At 38.4% G+C, this 19,876-nt stretch overlaps 1 protein-coding gene across 2 annotated transcripts; it reads left to right on the top strand.

Annotated features, from left to right (window-relative positions):
• Positions 1–437: 437 nt before the first annotated feature.
• AMACR (alpha-methylacyl-CoA racemase) lies at positions 438–19,715 on the top strand. Of its 2 annotated transcripts, none has more exons than XM_064642898.1 (5): positions 438–773; positions 3,396–3,539; positions 5,813–5,973; positions 11,003–11,189; positions 18,294–18,921. In XM_064642898.1, the coding sequence occupies exons 1-5, from the start codon at positions 494–496 to the stop codon at positions 18,332–18,334; spliced, it is 813 nt and encodes a 270-aa protein (XP_064498968.1). In that variant the 5' UTR covers positions 438–493; the 3' UTR covers positions 18,335–18,921. The 2 variants fall into 2 exon arrangements, with proteins under 2 accessions (XP_064498968.1, XP_064498967.1); XM_064642897.1 differs by lacking the exon at positions 18,294–18,921 and adding an exon at positions 18,928–19,715 and having other exon boundaries at positions 451–773.
• Positions 19,716–19,876: the final 161 nt, after the last annotated feature.

The following is a 19,876-nucleotide window of genomic DNA, read 5'->3' as shown; positions in this document are numbered from 1 at the left end:
ACTGATTCTGTCATCCCGTGACTTCCCGCGCTTAGACTGTGAGGATACAAAAGCCCAGGGTTCCCTTTGTTAGGGGGTCCCTACTCAGAGGCACAAGCTCGATCTGTTATTTTGTTATTTTATAATTTAGTTTATTTATTCCATGATTAAATTAAGGATCTGGATGCCTGAGACTCTGCTATGGGAAACCTGGGGCCAAGCCAGTAAGAAAACCTGGTCTGTCGGTGTGAGTATAGCGGGTGTAGCTCCGAAGGAGCCCCCGTCCGAGCTCAGGTGGTGCGGCTGTTACTCTCAGAGTGATCCCTGGATGGTCAGACAGGGAAGCTTCTTTAAGAGTTCAGCAGGAGAACGCCCACTCCTCCTCACTACGAGCCGGTGCGGAGCTAACGAGGCGTGACACGGGCTCGGGATAAAAAACAGCGGCGGGCACCGAGAGCAGGATCCCGCCTCAGCCCCGTACCGCGCCAGGCCGGGCGGGGCGGCCCCGGGATCGATGCGTCGGCGCTCGCAGGCGGCGGCGGCCATGGCGCTCAGCGGGGTGCGGGTGCTGGAGCTCGCCGGGCTGGCCCCGGCGCCGCTCTGCGGGATGATCCTCGCCGACTTCGGGGCGCGGGTGGTGCGGGTCGACCGCCCGTCCCTCTCCTCCGTGGCCTCCGACGTGCAGGGCCGCGGCAAGCTCTCCCTGGCGCTCGACCTGAAGCGGCCGCAGGGAGCCGCGGCCCTGAGGCGGCTGTGCCGTGGGGCGGACGTGCTCATCGAGCCCTTCCGCCACGGTGAGGGCCGGGGGGAGCCTGAGGGAGGGCGTGTGGGGACAGCGGGAGGTCGGGGCTGCGGGGCCACGGTGCTCCCGCCGGCCAGCCTGTGAGCTCTGGAATGCAGAGCGGGAAGAGGGAGGGCAACGGAGTTTGGGGTTTATTTGCTGTGACTGGGCGGCGAGTGCTCTTTGTGCGCTCTGTGCAGTGCAGCATCGCTGTGACAGCGCAGGGAAGGAGCGCTCAGCCAGGGCCGCGACCCCCGGCCGGGGCTCTGGACAAGCAGAAGGATTTCAGAGACCAGGGCTCACTCCTGGTTTTGGGCTCTGAACGAGCAGGAGGATGTCCCAGCCAAGGGGTCACACCTGGCCTGCTGATACCGTCCAGCTCACATTTGTAAGGTTGCCCAGTGGGTCAGAGGTCTCGGAGCTTACAGTTCTCTGAAGATCTGACATTATGCATTTATACAGTTATGCATTTATAAAGCATGTATTCCAGGGAGATGAGTATAAGAACAAGTGTTAAGTATTCAATAGAGTAGTGTGATTCCCTTATAAAAGGTAACTCTGATTTAGGATCAAAACCAGGTTATGAACTACAAGTCTTCAAAAGTCATATGTGATTTCAGGAAGTTGCTTTTCACGAACTCATCAGTTCCTGCCAGTCTTAAGTCCAGTTTTTGAAAACCTTCTTTTTTTTGTATTATTTTACATTTTTAACATTAGGTTAAATAGAAAACAAAATTCTTCAAATATTCAAGTATGGAATTATTCGATTTTTGAAAATTGTCTTCTAAAAAGATTTTTTGGTTCATCTTTTAATTACATATTTACATATGCATATTTACTGATTTACCGTATTTAGGGGCACTTAATATCTGGTTGTCAGTAGCAAAGTTTACACTGTTTTAAGATCCTGAGTTTCAGATATTGACTGTTCAGATCTAAAATGTTCATAAGCCATACTTGATGGTTATTTCCGTATCTCCACTGTTCCTTGAGGATGCTGTTCTGTTTTGAAGCAGTATCATCGGAGTCAGGTAGGGTAGGGCTCTGTGCACACAGATCTAATTGAAGATCTCTGCCCCTTGCAGTGGGATTGGACTAGGTGACCTTTACAGGTTCCTTCCAACCCAGACTATTCTGTGATTCTATGATGATGCTTCGGTGAGGAGCTGAAATGTTTTAGGGTTTCTACAGCCAGTTTAGAAATATAAGGCTATATCAGTTAAACATCACACATCACAGACAGATGCACAGATCATATGTCACAAGTAATTATTTTCATTTTGAAAACAGGGTTTTATAATTTTTATGTTTCTTACCTTAAAATTTTTTGGTTTATTCCCTCCCCAGAAGCTGTGCAGACAAAATGAAGACATTAAATTCCATTTTTTTCTTTGTAGCTAGCCTCCTGTTTTCTAGCAGATTTTTTTTTTCTTATGAAATTTTGTTTTCCTTGGTTTTATAGGCACTTGCTTTTCTTTTTAAGCTGAAAGTGCAGGCAATTCTGTAACTAGATACTAGGTTTTATGGGCCTGTAAGTGAACTAGGCAAATCTGTGACCTGTTGTGAAGCTGGTGTGAGAGAGTGACAAGGTGAGGGCCCAAGTGACAGGAGAGCTTTGTAAAAGGGATATGTACTGTCGACCTTATAACAATGACTTTGTGACATCAGATGGGTTTCCCAAGGCACAGTTCTCACTTGTGCCTTGGGAAATCATGCACTTTACCAAATTTCACGGCTTTCTCCTTCTCATGAGTCACCTGCCACTGCCCAGTAATTAATGCAATAGAAATGGATCTTAACAAAGTTGAAGGTGTAGTAACCTTATGGATTAGTCTGTGAAACAAGCTGGAGTAATATTCTAGGGTGGAACAGGCATTGAAATTACATTAGCCTTTCCCTTCCAAAATGTGTCTCTCTGCAGTGCCAGTATTGATCATGTCATAGTCTGACCAAGCTTCATTGAGACAGTAAGACAGTATAATTTACTTGCAACTCAAATTTGCTTCTTTTAAAATCACTTAGAACTGCAATATCAAATTTTTAACCCTGATTTCTGTAGACCCATGCTGACCAAACTTACATTGCAGTGATTTCTAAAAGCTCCTTACTCTCTGTATTTAGTTTTGTGTGGTTGTTGCAGATCCTTTGTGAAATAGTGACATGGTCCATTTATATCAGCGAATTAAAAGGTACAGGAACACATGGGGCACTGAGAAACTAAAACGGTGAGGAAAATGTATTGCAGTGAGATGTGGAAGAGATTTCAAGTAGTTTTAATGTGGAAAATATAAGAATTTGCCCTTCCTCTTTTTTTCTTGTTTTGCAAGCCTTTTTAGCTTTTTTGCTCATCCAGCAGTACAGGAAACTGTCTGTCATTCCTTTGGAGAAGTAAAACAGGGAAAAAAGCTGAAAAAAAAGAGAAAGAACCCTAAAGCTTGATTTCCACTTGGTTTGTATTAAAAATTTATTCAGTAAGTAATTTATAATGTTCACACTGTAATATGGATACTGAAGTAGAACGTATTTCTTTACAAAGTACAGTTGAGTTCTGTTGTTGTATAATCTGAACCATGTATATTTTAAGTATTGTTATAAGTAAATGTGAATTAGAATCCCTTGGTTATGTCTTTTTAAGGTGTCATGGAAAAACTTGGACTTGGTCCAGAGGTCCTTCTGCAGGAGAATCCCAGCCTCATCTATGCTAGACTTACTGGATTTGGCCAGACAGGAAAATATGCCAAGTCTGCAGGTCATGACATCAATTATTTGGCTTTATCAGGTAGGCTGTAAAATTTCTGTTAAATTAAGGGGTTTTATCCCCCTTAAATCAAAACTCAGGAATCTGTTGAAAGCAGATAGCTATTAGGCTGGATCGGCACATCGTCTCAGGCTGTACATTATTTTTCTTTTTTTGTGCTATTGTATCAGAATAAACTTTTTCTCTTTGAAGGGAGGACAAGTTTTTCTTAGGGCCTCTCTCCTAGAAAATCTGTATGCTTATAATCCTGAAAGACCTGCGGATTATTTTGCAGGCTTGTGAGCTTTTTTTGAGCAAAGGGAAACTAGGCGGCCTAAGACAACTGGTTCTTGTGCTTTTCTGCTTGTAGATGTGTCTCCGCAGACACCAACTGAAACACAGTAGGCTTAAAATAAGGTGGCAGTGCTATGTTTCATTAAGGGGTTGTACACATTGTGCTGTTTTTAAGTGTCATGATGCTAAAAGTATACAGTAGCAAACAGTAACAAAATTACCCACCTCTGATGATAGCAATCCATGCATGGCCCTACCTCCTGCTCTTCACACTGCTTCTGTCTCTACTGCTTCTCCAAGCCTGTGAGGGAGGAGAGAAAGTGGCCCAAAACTTCTTGGATTTCCACTGGACAGAGCATTTCTTTTAGAGTCAGCAAAGGGCCGGAGCAGAGGCGCTGCAAATGTAGTGATCTGCTCTCATCTACCATAAGGAGTAACTGTTTGGTGGAATTCAGTTTCTTTAGGAGTGGGTTCAGTCTTTTCTCGTTATGTAAAATTGTCAGAGAATAAAAAAGATTTAAGAAAGGATGCCTCATTTGAAACACTTTTGACTTCATGTCAAGATGATTTCAAAGTATTTGGGTATTTTTGTTTGTTATTAGTGTAGGGAAGGAGTCAGTACAGAAACAGTGTAGTCCATCTCTTCCCATAGAATGTAGTACTTTCTGTTTTACAAATAGAGGGATTTTTTCCTCTGGAGATGATTGTATCTGTAGTATTTTAGTTAGTTTTATCTTCCTAAAATCACTTTGCTTGAAATTTCACAGATCGAGTTTTTCTGCCTATTTAAAGGAAATAAAACAAGGTGTTTGAGAGGCGTCATTGTTCAAAAATGAGATCTCATATTCTCAGTATTTTCCTGATGAGCTTTGGCTTTCCCTAACTAAAAAATGGCTTGTGTTAGGAACTCGAGAGAGAAGTTAGCATGTTAATCTGCTGGTGCCTGTGACAACCTTTAGACTATTAAAGGAAGGTTTTAGTGAGTGACAGGGCTTTACACTTGCACTAGAGGATTTGGAAACTTTTTTATACTGTGCACTCAAGTTGCTTGCACTTAGGAAATGCATTAGACCATTAGCTAACTAAAGAGTGCGTTAGAACTGTGCAGTTCTCAGGCATTTTTGACCAGGTATTCTGCAAGTCTCAGACTTTAAGCTACAGACAGAGGAGAGAGGTGATCACACTGGAGTTTCTTGCTTGCCCAAAGGGAATCACTGTGAGGAAACTAGAAAGAGTGAGGTCACAGTAAAGAGGATCAGGATGGCAGAGAAGTGTTAAAACATTCAAAGCTCTGTCTGAAGTAAACTGGCTTAGCCTTTGCTCTAATTCCTTTAATTTCTGCATAATTGCTGGCATAAGCATAAGTTCCCTGTGTTTACATTGCATGCAATTGGAGATAATCTTCCTGTTCTATTCACTGGTTCCTCTTATACGCAACCTTTTTTCTTTTTTATCCAAAGGTAGTTGAAGAGGGAGGATAGGACTGAAGCACAGTTGTCACTGTGAGACCCTTTGTTATGATTATTAATTCATTGATTATGTGCACATAAGACTGTACACCTGCATTTTTACTTTAAAAGATTCAAAGAAGAACAGTTTACCAAAGTTGCTTTGAAACATGTTCATAATGCCTGTTATGGGGGAGGTTCTATGCATGTATGAAGTACTAATATAGTACTAATAGTACCGTAGTGCTAACAATTATTGCACGCAAGAGTTTTTTTAATGTCCCTATAGACAAAATATCAGTGGTTTATCTGTGAGACTTTTATTAGTATCTTTAATTAAATGCATCTTCACTAATCAATTTCATGTATTTTATTTTATTCTTTTGTGAAGCAAAGAGTAACTATTTGTTAAGACACAGACAAGTAAAGACAGAAAACTGTTGGTAGAAGATTGCTTTATCCCTTGTTTATTAGCACAGATTGAAAAAAATGAAACTTCAATTGTAGAAATGTAAGAATGAGTGTTTATAATTAATTTTATGATTATGGTTCCTTTGTTTGCCCTCCTGTCAGGTGTACTGTCAAAGCTCGGTAGAAAAGATGAAAACCCTTATGCACCCGTAAATCTTCTGGCAGATTTTGCTGGTGGAGGTGTCATGTGTGCGTTGGGCATTGTTATAGCCCTTTATGAACGTGCCACATCTGGCAGAGGGCAGATCATTGATGCAAGTATGGTAAGTAAGGTCTCAAGGAAGGTGGGGTTTCGTATGTTTGCTTTTTCCTACTCTAAATCTGTGAAAGGGAGGAAACTGGATAAATGTAAGGTTTAAAACTGAGAACTTGAGAATGGGAAAGCAACCTCATAGACAAGCAGTTTTCACATATTACTCACTGCTGCCGTAACATCCTTAAGACATGGAACACATTGTGCGACTTCCCCCCCTCTCTCTCTTTTTACCTGCCTGCCTTCTTCACGAAATATTAGCTGTATATATTTGATGAGTAAGTTTGGTGTATGTAGATAGGGTGTGTAATAAAGAATTAACATAATGCATAACAGAAAAAAGGTTAATACTAATAAAATAGAGACTTGCATTAGCTTTATTCAAGATACATCTTCTTTCGAATTGGTGACACGTCATATCTTATTAGAGACACTGTTCCCTCAGATAGTTACACTGCCATGGGTCATTGCCAAGAAGTCTATTTCAAACACTTTGTGAATGTGCTGCAAAATAAATTAAAGGCTCAATTAGCCTAATAAAGAGTACTCTGGATTTTTGCCACTGGAAGGCCACCCACTTACACACAGAGGAAAAATACTTATTTCTGTTTATCCTTGAAATCCATGTTATCTGCAAGTGTTTTTTCTCTCTTGGTCTCTCTTTTTTTCTGTTTTTAAAGAGCTTTGCAATTAAAATTGGACCTCTCTTTGAGGTGTTGTAGTACTATGTGAAGGCTATGGTTTAGGCTGAAATATAAATTGGAAAAAAAATTACATTAATTGAAAAAAATGCCCTTGAAGTGGTCTTGATGATGGGAGAATAGAAAGTGATGTTTGATCCCTTGAATTGAGTAAGTTTTTGACAAATTCATGCATCATTTCCAGGAGCAGGCCATGGCATTAGGTCTAGATGAAAATTCTGTGGGAACAGGGCAAGACAGGATTAATGTTTTTACTGCAATAGTAGTTATTAGTGGTTGATTGTCAAAATGAAAAGCTTATTAAGTGGAGTTCTACGGATGTTTTTTGGAGTCTTTTTCAGTATTTTCTCCAACAAGCTGAATGGTGGATGAGCGACTGTGTTTAGTAAATTTAAAGATAATATGTGTATGAGGCAGACTACAAGTATGTTGGACACTTGGATTAGAATTCAGAATGACCTTTTCAAATTGGAGAAATGACCTGGAAAAAATTGGCTGCAATTCATGGATAGCACTGCTCTGCAGTCCTCTTCAGGAAGAAAGAATTAACTGCACAAATGCAGTATGGGAACAATTGGCTAAAGTACAATCCTGGGGGTTTGTACTAGTCACAAGCTGAACATGAGTCAACAATACCATCCTGTTGCAAAACACATACACACTGTATTAGGATGTATAAACAGGAAATAGAGCCAGCAAACATTCTGAAGCAATTAGTCTAACCTATTCAGTGTTTATGAAGATTCAGGAAAATACTGTTTCTGATGCTGACCACCATCTTTCAAAAAAATTTGAGAAAGCCCCAATAAGCACGACAAAAATTATGACTCTGAAAGCATGACCTACAAAATAAAATTGAAGTTTGTGTTTAACAAACAGTTTGTTTCATAGTTTTGTGAAACTGTGGAGAATTTTGACAAGCTTTCAAATGTGGAAAAAGATACTTCTTGCAGTTTGTAGTATTACCTTATTTTCCTTATCATACTTAAAAGAAGTAAAAAAAAAAAATTGTTAGAAGAAGAATCAGTGTAAGTCAGCTAATGTTCTAATGAAATTTGTAGCTCATTTGGAATGGAATGTGTTGTGTGTTTTTACTGAGGGGTTTTAAGCCCCTAAAAAGTCTCTTTCAATTTTTTCTTGCCTTATTAAAATTGCAGAATTTATAGTTCTCTGTTGATGTGCCTGGTGATCTGTGAAATGGGTGGAATAACGTTCAGTATCACCGGATGTACTTTACCTGGCATTTTGTTATTTTCCTTTTACTTGAATAGACTTTCAGTGACACGGTTGATGAAAAACATACATGCATCACCATCAGCAAAGACAGTTAAATAGACTGGGTGGATGAGCCTCCATGAGATTTTTTCATGGAAGTAGATATTTTTAAAATCACAGTACCACAGAATTTCAGCTGTCATTTCGTTTTAACATTATATTTTGTTTGATAGAACCATTACTTAAGTTATTTTATAGTTTAGGGAGTCTGAGTATGTTCGTGACTCTGACACATGGTAGAATTTTCTACAGCAGAAGAGAGAAAATTAATTTCTTTTTTTTGCAGCTTTGTGTCATCAGGATTACTTTTACTAAGTTTTCATGCTACTTCATGGATATGCTGACAGGGTTTTCTCATTTTATTGCAATGTCTATTTTTCTGACGTAATCTAAAGAAATAAATTATTTCTTGTCTTTCGGGTTAGTAATTCTAGACTGAGATCAGAATTTTTGTGATGAAAGAAATTGTTATTTTTCTCTTGCTTCTAATTACTGTGCTGAAGGGTGAGAAGTGGATTAGGAGAGTTCTTATTATCAGTAATATAAACTTGAGGAACTCCTGTAGTTAGTGAATCTAAACTGATTCAAAAAGAGGGTAAAGAGGTTCAGGCCAAGAGCTGGACTTGCATCTCCTATTCTCAGTGTCCAGTGTTATTGCTGTGCTGTGTAAAAAGTAAACAGTGTCCTGTGTTTCATCTGTCTGCCTCAGAAGAGTTAAGTGCCTGGTCTGGATTGGTTCATGTTGGTTGCTGTCTCTTCCCACTGACTCGTAGGATCATAGGTATCTTACAGTAAGCCGGAGAGTTGCCATGTGCTGAGTGAGTAGGATGTGGAGTGGACTCTGCTGTATGGCACAGTAGGCACAATTGTGCATCTGCAGTCTTGCACCACACTGGATCAGAGGCATGTGAGTCAGAGCCACACTTGAGGTTCACTCCAAATTCAGCCACAGAACCTTCTGCTGATGGTAGGCATCTGACTGAGCATGACTCACTCTTTGTGAAAGGACAGCCAGAGGAAAGGATACTGGTAATGAGCACTTGCATAATAGTCTCATGGCAGGAGCATTTAGCTGTCCAACAGAAGACTGAGGTTCCAGGTTTTTCTCAGCCTGGAGGTATTCAAAACCAAAACTCCCACATCCTAGAGGCCTTCATCAGTCATGAGGATAAAGGTTAGGTTGGTGTGGATTAATTCGCATTTTGAACTGTTTCAGTCTACAGAATGAACAGAAGGCTTGTGGAGCAGACAGGTCACCTAGTGAAGTGCCTCTGGATTCTTGTGCCTGCTTCAGATACTGCTGGTGCTTTTGTTTTAAAGACCATTAAGTGAAGCACATAACTGTTGCTGTAATCATTCTGCAATTAGGATGAAGTGTGGTCTGCCTATGTTGTGCTTTTCATGTTTTAAAAGATGGTGATTACATTACTGAGTGTGTGGTGTTATTTGAGCGTGCCTTTGGAGGTCTGGTGCAGACATTAGACACTTTTTTACTTGTCTCTGAATTCCAGTGGGCCTCAGGCAGAAGTTAGCTGTTCGGTTGCCCAGCCAGGGATATTTCCAAAGTCCCTATGCCAGCGTAAAACAGATGTGCTGTTTTATTTTAAGTGTTTTCAGGGTAAGTAGCACGGTACATAGGTATTGTACAGGTGCTGACTATAAGAGTTTTGTCAGCACTAAAATCCAGTTGTCGAGCTGATTCTGATATTTTTCCTCTCTTTTATTATCCTTACTTTCAGTGGGTTTTGTGTATTTTTTGTTAATATGACCAATGCAAGATCAGATCATCAGTAAAGCAAACTTTGTTTTAATATCCTTGCAATCATTTTATGAACATGTAGATGAAGGTATACAGTATTTTCTCGCATGAAAGTGCTTTAATTGACTTTAATGTGTGGCAAGTACAGCAGAAGTATTCCTGTCCTTGAGGCAAATAACACACTTTAAATGAAGAAACCTTCTTGACTGCGTACTTCAGAGATTTGCATGTGTTAAAGTCTTGCTTAGAAAGGTGGAAACTAGTAGATCTTTCCCCATGAAAATTTAGTAGCTTTTTATTTTGGTACAGGATCTGTGCTTTTCTCTGTAGACAATACTAGGTTAATATTACACAGTTGAAAATGCATGAATCAAAATGATACTCAGAATGATACAACTCAGGTTTTAATCTGTTCCAGCGGAGTTTTTCTGGCCATACACTGTTAACTGCTTCATCTTTGCTTACAGTTTTTCTAATGCAGTCGGGAGAAAATGGATTGTGCTGGTGAGCAAAACTCACCAGGATGTGATTTTGCTTGAAAGACTGGTACAAGACTGATAATTATTGAAAGGCTGAACAAACTGAATTTTCACCTGATTGTACTCCACATAGCCAAAATTTTGAGGAGCAAGTTGAAGCAGGATTAATCTTGTTTTCTAGTGCTGTATTCATCAGACACTTGCTTATTTAGAGATTACCTTGCTATGTCTAGGTACCTGCTAGTGATGAGAGTTGGGAGAATAATTTTCAGCTTAGTGATAGAGATAAGCTTCCAGTTCCCATGGTATAAGAGAGCATTAACCTTTGATTTCCTTCAATTTTTCTTCTAGAAATAGCAGTCTTCTTATAATCAGTATATTTAAAAAAGGTAATGTTGAGATAAAAATCTGATACTTACAGGACTGGTACAAGCATCTTGTTTTCTAGAGGTTTTGAAGGCTTTCACAGCCGTCATACTTAAGGTTGTATAGAACCAAGAAGATTGTCCTGTCACCTGAAACTACTTACATTCCCATTGTGACCTCCTAATGATTATAAACTTTCTAAACGAGGAAACTTTGTGCATTGAAAGTGTGTAATCCATCTGAGGCTGCATTATTACATTTATGCTCTTTCTTATTCTTTAATTCTAGATGCACTATAAGCAGTAGTTGAAAATTTTAAGAAATGAAATTGCTTACCAGAAGTTTCATCATTAAAAATCTTAACTAGTAGTAGCTTTTTGCTATTTTGTTCTATATAGAATTTAGGTAACATGCCAGCTAATTTACTGAAGCTGTTATTTTTTCCTGTAAATCTTCAAGGTAGAAGGAGTAGCATACCTAAGTTCTTTCCTGTGGAAATCGCAAAATACAGGAATTTGGAGCAGACCTCGAGGTGAAAACCTGCTAGACGGTGGTGCACCTTTTTACGAAATCTACAGGACCTCTGATGGAAAATTCATGGCTGTTGGTGCCCTTGAGGCTCAATTCTATGAGCAGTTAATAAAGGGTAAGTAGCTTGGAGCAGTTGCTTCACATCAGGAAAGCATGATTGAATGAATTCTTCAGTAATTCCATTTTGATTCATGATTCATGGTTATGTGATTTCATTGTAAATGTGAAACGCTTTGTGAAGCCAGTTGGGTTGTTGTGTAGCAGTTCAATTGACTTTTTTCTTCTAGCAATTAATTTCTTTCTTTTTCATCCACTCTTCACCTTGCCCTCAGAAAATACACTTAAACTGCAGATTTTTTTTTGGAGTTACGGTAATGGAATTCTGTGATGTGACTGGAGCACTGAAAAACCATTTTTTGGAAGTTGCTTTTTTCAAATGATTGTGAATATACTTTAAAAAAATGAGACCTAATTCTTTGATATTGCAAATAAAATTTCAAGCAAACTCAGTAATTTGTGCTTTTTTTTTTTAAATAACTATTTAAATGGTTTCAGAAAGGAATATTCATTGGAAGTAGTTTGTAGTATTTCTCAGTGGAACAAAATTTTTGTAGAAGCAAATTCTGCTTTATAAATTATTAATTTCCTCCTCACAATTTCAGAGTACTTTTAGTGTCCAGCTATGGATACAAGTTTTATATTTGACCGAAGACTCTTTAAATATGATGATAAAGTGTGATTTATCAGTTAAAGAATTTAGAATGGTTTATGCAAAATAGTTGTGTGAAGGTAAAACAGTGGTTTGCAGGGGCACCAGGCGGTTGATGGTGAGCAGTTATTTTTTCTCATCTTTCTTGTGTTTTATTTTCCTCTCTGTTACTGGTTTTTCCCCTCTTTCCCTTAATTTTTTTTTTTAAATTATTGTTTCTAGTTATTAAACTTTTTATTTGGACCCGTGAGTTTCTTTCTCACTTTTACCCTTCCAATTCCCCCTCATGTTACCAGGGGGAAGGGGAGTAAGTGGCTCTGTTGTTCTTGGCTGCTGGCTGGGGTTAAACCGTGACAGCTCCTCACAAGGGCATTCACTGCCAGCTCTGCCCGAGCCAGCTACATTATGCTAACAAGAGTGTAGTCATTGCCAGGGCCTTCTCTTCCAGGGATTTTTTGAAATTCAGGATTGTGGTAAGATGAAATGAAGGTATGGGATTTTGAGGTGGGGTATGCCTTTGGTGACCAGGATCCCAAAGAGAGATCTTGTTCCATACAGCCTTTGTTCTCTCGCAGCCTGTGGTGCTGCCCGAATTCTTGCATATCTCTGGCTGTAAGTGGCTGCTTCTCTTGTAGCTTAAAAATGTCCATGCAATTGTGTGGAATATCCCAGTCAGTACATGCTCATATGTGAAATGCAAAAAAGAGGTTCCTGGAGTGACCCATGGACATGTCCAGCATTATGTTGAACAGATCAGATGTCAAGTTTCGAAGTGCTGTGTTCTTGGCTGAAGAAAAAGGTGCTTTGTCTCTGATTGTCCTGAGAATAACTTGTGAACTCAAGCTGTAAGCAACTTGATCTTGAAAAGGAAAGTATTGCTGATTATTCCACGCTTTGCAGTTCTTTGAAATGTTTTTCTCATCCAATCCCCTGTGATTTTCTTTCTTGCAAGAAATCAGAGTTGGAGAACAAAGATAAATATGAAACTGTATCAAAGTAAGATGTAAACCCTTTTTCTGGAGGTTAGGGAATTGGGGATTCCAGTAAATATCTTCAGGGAGAATGCTTGTATTAAATACAAAGAAAACAAGAAAGAAATAAAGCTGCTTACTCAAATACCCATATGTTTGGCTTAAAGTGATCAAACACTGACTTGCAGCATTCATGGCTGCAGTATTTTATTCTTCTCTGGAGATTAAGTTGAATCACACATACTTTTAAGCTACAGAAATGAGATGAAATCTGTTCAGAAAAATCCAAATTCTGTAACGGCGTCTGGTTCTGTTTGTGACTCTTTTTCTCAGTGAACCTTTTCTGAACAGTCCTACCTTCTTGTATTGATCATTGCTATAGGGCAAGACTCGTGCTTTTCTCTCTCAACCATCTTACCTAGGTAGAAGCTTCTCATGGATGAATCCAGCGGCCAGATGGTGCCGCACGGTTATTGATTGGTCTCTGTGTCTTATTTAGATAACTCTTTACTGAGGAAAATGTTAAAATTCTGCTTTTCTTTTAGTTGTTTCTCAGAAATTTAGAGCATAAAGTTGGAGGAGCAACTGTGAATTCTTCTGCCTGTGTAGGGGCACCTGCGCTGGACTACTTTATTTTCATCTTCGAAAGTATTCCTTACACTTAAAATGCAGAGAAATTGCTTGATTTTAACAGCTAAAGTTTCAAAAATACTTATTGCAGCAATAAAGAACTGGTGTATATCCATTTGTAAGTACACAACAACTGCGATCATAGTTACCTGTGTGTCAGTCTGTTTCTGTTGTGTTTTAAAAAATCCAACATACAGACTACAATCTGCAAGGAAATTTTGCTTTTGCCTTTATTTGTATAACAATTTTTGCTTGTCTACACTCAGTGAATTTTCTTTGTTTATTTTGTGAAAGTGCATTGTTTAAAGTATCTGACCAAACTCAGGATTTTCACACAACATTGCATTTAAAGCAACTGGTCTTTTGTCATTGTATTTTAGGTGCATATCATGAATTGTTCAGACTTTCACATAGGAAATATTTATTCCTTTCAGTACTTACGGTTTCAATCTTTCTGAAGCAATAGTGTGCTAAATTAGAACAGCAGATCCCTCTTGTGGCTTAGGGATTATTTCCTTTCTGGGATATCTATTGCAGAAATTAAATTCAGAATTTAAGCCTTTGAATATTATAGGGAAGAAAAAGCTGCCTGTGAAAATTGTATTGCTCTTTCACAAACCTGAGGAGCTTTAACTTAGGCTAAGTTATCTGTTCCAGGCACTAATTCCAGCTTTGAAGTGATTTTAGAATGGTATGTTCCAGTTACAATTTCCATAATTTCATTTCATAGCTTTTCCCCATAATTCTGGTCAGTTCTGCTGGTGAACAATTTGGTCCTGTTCCAGATAAAATATATTCAAAAACCACTTGGTGTCTCTCGCTCCATATTCAGAGAGGAGGGTACTTTTGCCACTCCTGTAGGATGAGAATGCAAGGATATGGGTGTTGCAGATGTCAGTTGGAGATTTAAAGATTTCAGAATGGAGATAGGAAAATGATTTCTGAACCATTTGTCCCTGCTCACAGAATTCTGATGAGCCAAAGTGGAACTGATTTCCTTTTGGTTTTGGTTCATTTCAGTGTTTCCCTTGCAGAATTGGGAACCCAGTGCTGGACTGGAGTGCAGTTAATGACATAGCAAGGAAAGTTCTTGAGGGGTCTGCAGAGGGAAACTTAAGAAAATAGATTAGTTTGAGAATATCATTGGCTTTGTAGATCATGCTCATTGGGGAAAATTAAATTTCTGCTTACCAGAAATTTATGAATTAAGGAAAACCAGGCTGTATGAGAAACTGAATCTATATAAAATAGATATAGTAAATAATTACTGCAGTAGCTATATTGTTATCTGTACTATTCTGGGCTCACTATAGACTTTTGGCTGTTAACAAACCAACTGTAGTCCTTTTGCAGGTATAATTTTATTACTGCAAAAGTCAGACAATAAATAGCTAAAATGCCTTTCCATTTGGCTAAAATGGCTATTGCATCTTATGAAAAATCTGATGTAAAAAACACGTACTGCTAATGTTAAGTCCTTAATCTTTTGACAGAAAGAGGCAGAATGTCTTCCAGCTGACCTGTGAATTGCTTTTGCAGGTTTGTCTTGATTTTTAGCAATAGGTGCTTGATATTGCTGCAGCCAGGCTACAAGAGGCATGAAGAAACAGTAAATATTGTGTTTCAGGTGAAAGTAAAGGTCTGGTTCTGCCTTATCATGTGGTGTAAAGTCGGTTCCACAAGGTGAACTTAGTATCCACTTACATTGATGTGAAAACTACGGATAGTTACTAAAATCCTGAACATATACTCAATAGTACTCCTTTCATACTACTTTGATAGTCCTAAACTGTGTGACTTATGTTCAAAACACAAGGAAAGCACTTGAAAAACACAGTTGACATCATTATGATAGATTTCCATGGGACTCTCCATTTTGGGATTGTGAAGTTTTGTGTACTGTATTAAAAATGTGCTGATATACTGAATTCAGTACCATGTTGTTTTTAAGACGTGCAAAGGGGACAAACATTTTAGACATTTTAGACTCAGTTACACATAATGTTATGTTTTATTTGAATTTATTTATTATTATAAGTCTTAAACATTGTACAAATACTCTAGGGCCAGGTTCTTGCTGCACCAAAACATTTGCAATTGTGATAATTAAGCATCTCACCTCGTACTACAGCCATGGATATATTTGCAGCAATGCTCAGTAGTACTCAGGGCCTGATCAGACTTTTGCTGAGCTGTCACTTTCTAAAAAATTATTTCGTTTCAGAAACTTCAAGCAGAGAAAAAAGTTTAATGAAAATTCGCTACCATCTTTGAATATTCTGAAGTTCAGTTCCCTCTCAGACTGAGAATGACTTCTGTTTAGAGAGAGTGTGCAATGGCATGCACCTAATGGCTGTCATTTGGGCCAAAATTATGGATTCCCAACTAGATGGTTCCATTCAATTGTTGTGGCAAGATAGTTTCAAAATTGCTATGACCATGCAGTTTTGAAAAGAAAATTAGTAAGTCAAGAAGTAAGTCTAAGAAAAGCCTGAACAAAGCTCTGCTTTTGTAACAGTGTGGCTGAAATACTGTAAGAAACTGTAATCCAGTGATATACTGTAAGAGTAAAGCAGCTTTGCTGATTTATCTAATGAATTTTACTGTTTCCTCTTTCTTGAAATTAGGTACTTGATTCTACTGCAATCTGTCTCAGAAATACAGATTTCGGTTCGTTGCATCAATAATGACATGCAGATAGAGGTCAAAAAAGCTATAGCATTTGAAGGAGATCTAAAGCTATAGCATTATAAGTAGACAATTCTTCATTTTTCAAAAGCCATTTCAGAGCTGTTCTGGCATGAGTTAACTGGGCTTTTCTAAACAAAAAAATCCTAGATGAAAATTTGAACTAAAAAACTTGGAAGTAAGTTTTGATTGCTTTACAAGATATTCTGTGTAAAAGATACTTTGCTTTTGATTACATTGAGTGAAATCTGTCATCCTGTGGTAACCCAGACAATTCTGTGCTGTGTAATTATTTCCTTGTTGAGTCAGTCACTCCTGCTGTGATTCTGCTCATCTGCGCCGCAAATGGTTAGCACAAGCTGGAAAATGAGAAGCTGCAGTGCTTAAAGGCTGTCGGTTCATGCTATTTGAATTTGAAGTCTTCAATGGTAAATGGAAAATGAGCATGTAATATTAAATTCCAGGTTCTGCACATTGTTCTGCTCTGCCAGAGTGTGTGTGGTTACGTTCCGCCAACTTTCCATCTGCCACGGCCGTTGAATATAACTCTGTAATGGGATAATGGTAGAGCTCTGTTCATGTTGGACTGGCTGCTAGGACCCAAACTATAATTAATAAGCAAATAAGTACTTATGAAAAAAGGTTTCCAGCTGACAAGATTTCATGCTCTGAGACAGAATCTCAGGCAGTGTGTTGTTACTTAGCTGTACATATTGTGGAAGGTAAATTTGTCTCACCTCATAGTTTGTAAGTAAGTTGTATTGCAACTGTTCATCTTTAGTAGTATACTTTGGAAATTAATAATGCAATTAATTTTTTAAGTATTGCTAACTTTTATTTATTTATGGATGTTCAACCACTGTGAGTAATCTTCAGCTGATCTCTTTTTAGGATGGCATGAATTGCTATGAGCACTAGATTGTAGGTTTAGTAATTTAAGGTACCCGTAACTTGGTAACACCGTAAGGACTGATATTTACTTTGTAGTAACATTCATCTTGATATCTGTAGGCATCTCTGATAAGATCTGAAAATGCTTATTTTGTCTTTGTGACAAATTTCTTCTAAAAGTGAACAACTGCAAGGCTGTATTTCTGGGTCTGGAGACTGGCAATTTCTGTGTGTTTTTCTTTGAAATACCAAAGTATAATTTCAATGCATGTATTAATTTTTAAAGCTATTAAGAATCCTGTGCTCAACAGTGACATTCTCAAATATTATGTTAAGCTGGGGGGAACTGCACGCCCCAGGAAGTGCATCTTGTAGAAATTATGAGTGGAGAGAAAGAACATAAAGAGCAGAAGAATAGACATTGTCTTTCTTTCTTCTCCCCTTTATGTTTCAGTAGCTATATGTCTACCTCTCTCAGTGATAAGGAATCTGTAGAAATAGAAGACATCATAAGTTTTTTCTGCCTATCTACAGCTAAAGATTAGAGGAGTTTCATGCAAATTCTGCCTGCAAACAGCTGTCTAGTACCCAAGCCTGTTAACACTTGTTGATCAACAGATATCCAAAGATACTAGAAAGAACGTTCAAAATTAAATGTTTGCAGAGCTCTGTGTTTTCAATGCCTTTGACACAAAGCAGCTTCCTTTTTTTGTTACTTTTGAAGCATTGTGATGAGAGTTGTTCTCTAGTCTTTCTTATTTCTCAAATGAACTTCTTTCTTATCCCTGCTTTTTCTGAATTTTTCCTGCTGTGTTCATGCTCCTGAATTTCAAGATGGAACTATTTGGACAGCCTTCAATATACCACTTCTGATTTCTATTTGGTATCATAAGGTCTGCTTATGATACCTCTGTATTATCTCTGTTTTTGAAGTGTAGTTTACTTACCTTTTCTCTTGGTTTTTACCTCCTTTTTGAGATAAACGCTTCAAGAAGTGATAAAAATTCTTACATCTTCTTGAATAGCAGAATGGAAGAGTAGGGAGCGTCGAGAGCAGAATCCATGAGAACAGAAACAGAGATTGAAAACTGGCAGTACAGAAAAGATGTAAGCTCCTGCATAGGAGGGAATGTGGTGCTAATTTAGGGAAGGACCTGGTACTTGCTAGTTCAGGAAGTTTTCAGTACAAAGCCTGTGTGTCCATGCTTTGCTCTTGTGTCTCAGAAGGAACGTGCATATTGCATACCTGGGTGGTCCTTGTGACTGACATGGAAGGCAAAGTTCTTAGGCAGTTAGTGAGTGAAAGGACTATGGGTTTCACTTTTCCCAGAGAGTGGCAGTGGAGAATTGGAACCTGGGAGGTGTGCTTGAAGAAGAGAGAGCAGGAGACACTGCTGGAGACTGTTTGGACTGAGGGAGTGAAGAAGCAGGTCAGGCTGCAGGCGCTGAGCCTGGGAACATCCATCCACACCATCTCCACATCTGAGGCACAGAAATAACCTGATGGTGTTGAACTTCAAACACTGCAGCCTTGCTGAGTGTATAGCTCTGGCAGATGTGCTGGCTTCTGTGAGATAAGTGTGTTGCTATAGTCAAGGACTTATTCAGCAGACTTCTGTGTTGCTACTGCCAGGTAGAGAATACAGTACCTATTATAGAAGCTGTTCTCAGGACATTATTATCTCTAGACAGCTGCTGCTTTTGTGAAGTGTTTATACAAATTAGTGTTTATTATATATACTTCGTTAAAAAGCTGTAGCTGATGCAGTTTAGTCTAATTGCAAGCATCATAGAACATTTTATTCCTCTGCTCCCTGCCCTGCACAGATGCCTGAATAAAGTTTAAAGTGACTTTCAGTACTGCCTGAAAAATACTACCTTCTTGAGAAACATACTAGTTGTAGGGAGCACTTAGTAATTAATCTAAGGTATACTATAGTTAACCTCTGCTTTTCTCCTTTCAGGTCTTGGGTTAGATTCAAATGAACTTCCCATTCAGTTTAGTTTCTCCGACTGGCCCGAAATGAAGAAAAAATTTGCATCTATATTTGCACAGAAGACACAGGCTGAGTGGTGCAGCATATTTGATGGTACTGATGCCTGTGTAACCCCTGTTTTATCCTTCGATGATGTTGCCTCACATCAGCATAACAAACAAAGAAGTTCTTTTATCAAAAATGATCAGGGAGAGATAAGTCCTAGACCTGCTCCTCTTTTATCAAGGACTCCTGCTGTTCCATCGTGTAAAAGAGATCCTTTTATAGGAGAACACACGGAAGAGATACTTCTAGAAAATGGGTTTACTAAGCAAGAGATTGCTAAACTTCATTCTGATAAAATAATAGGATTTGGTAAACCCAAAGCTAATTTATAATCTCTGACTGTGCATATCATACAAATTTAAGACTGATTTTTTATGCATTAAAATTGAATTATATGACAAATAAATGTTTGCATGATATTGCTTTTAAATAATATATATATATTTAAATTATTTAAATTTTAAATATAATTGAAAACAGTGAGAGTTATGTACATGGATCATCTGCTCTCCAGAATGATACCATAATTGTGTTCTGAAGATCTACACAGGCTGTTTAGTAAGCACCTGTACATTCTCAGAATTTTTGTTTAAATATTGAATCCTGTGGCTTGTTTCTTTTAATTCTTAGTTACACCATTGCTTTGTAATATATGTTGCAATTACATGAAGGCAATACTTTTAATAAAATTTAATTATATTCTTTGTAAATGAGTTTGTTGTTTACTCATAGATTAGAAGGGATTTTTTCCTATATTTTATCATATTAATTAATTTGCTTTATCATGCCAAAACTATGGTCAAATTAATGCTGTTTGCTTATGTGCTGCTGCAGAGCTATTACCATAAAGTTAATCTGTTTAATAGCCTGG

This window comes from Pseudopipra pipra, chromosome Z, assembly GCF_036250125.1.
Source record: "Pseudopipra pipra isolate bDixPip1 chromosome Z, bDixPip1.hap1, whole genome shotgun sequence".
In the NCBI taxonomy this organism is placed as follows: Eukaryota; Metazoa; Chordata; class Aves; order Passeriformes; family Pipridae; genus Pseudopipra; species Pseudopipra pipra.
The sequence above is the reverse complement of the archived record's forward strand: the minus strand, read 5'-3'. Positions and strand labels throughout refer to the sequence as shown.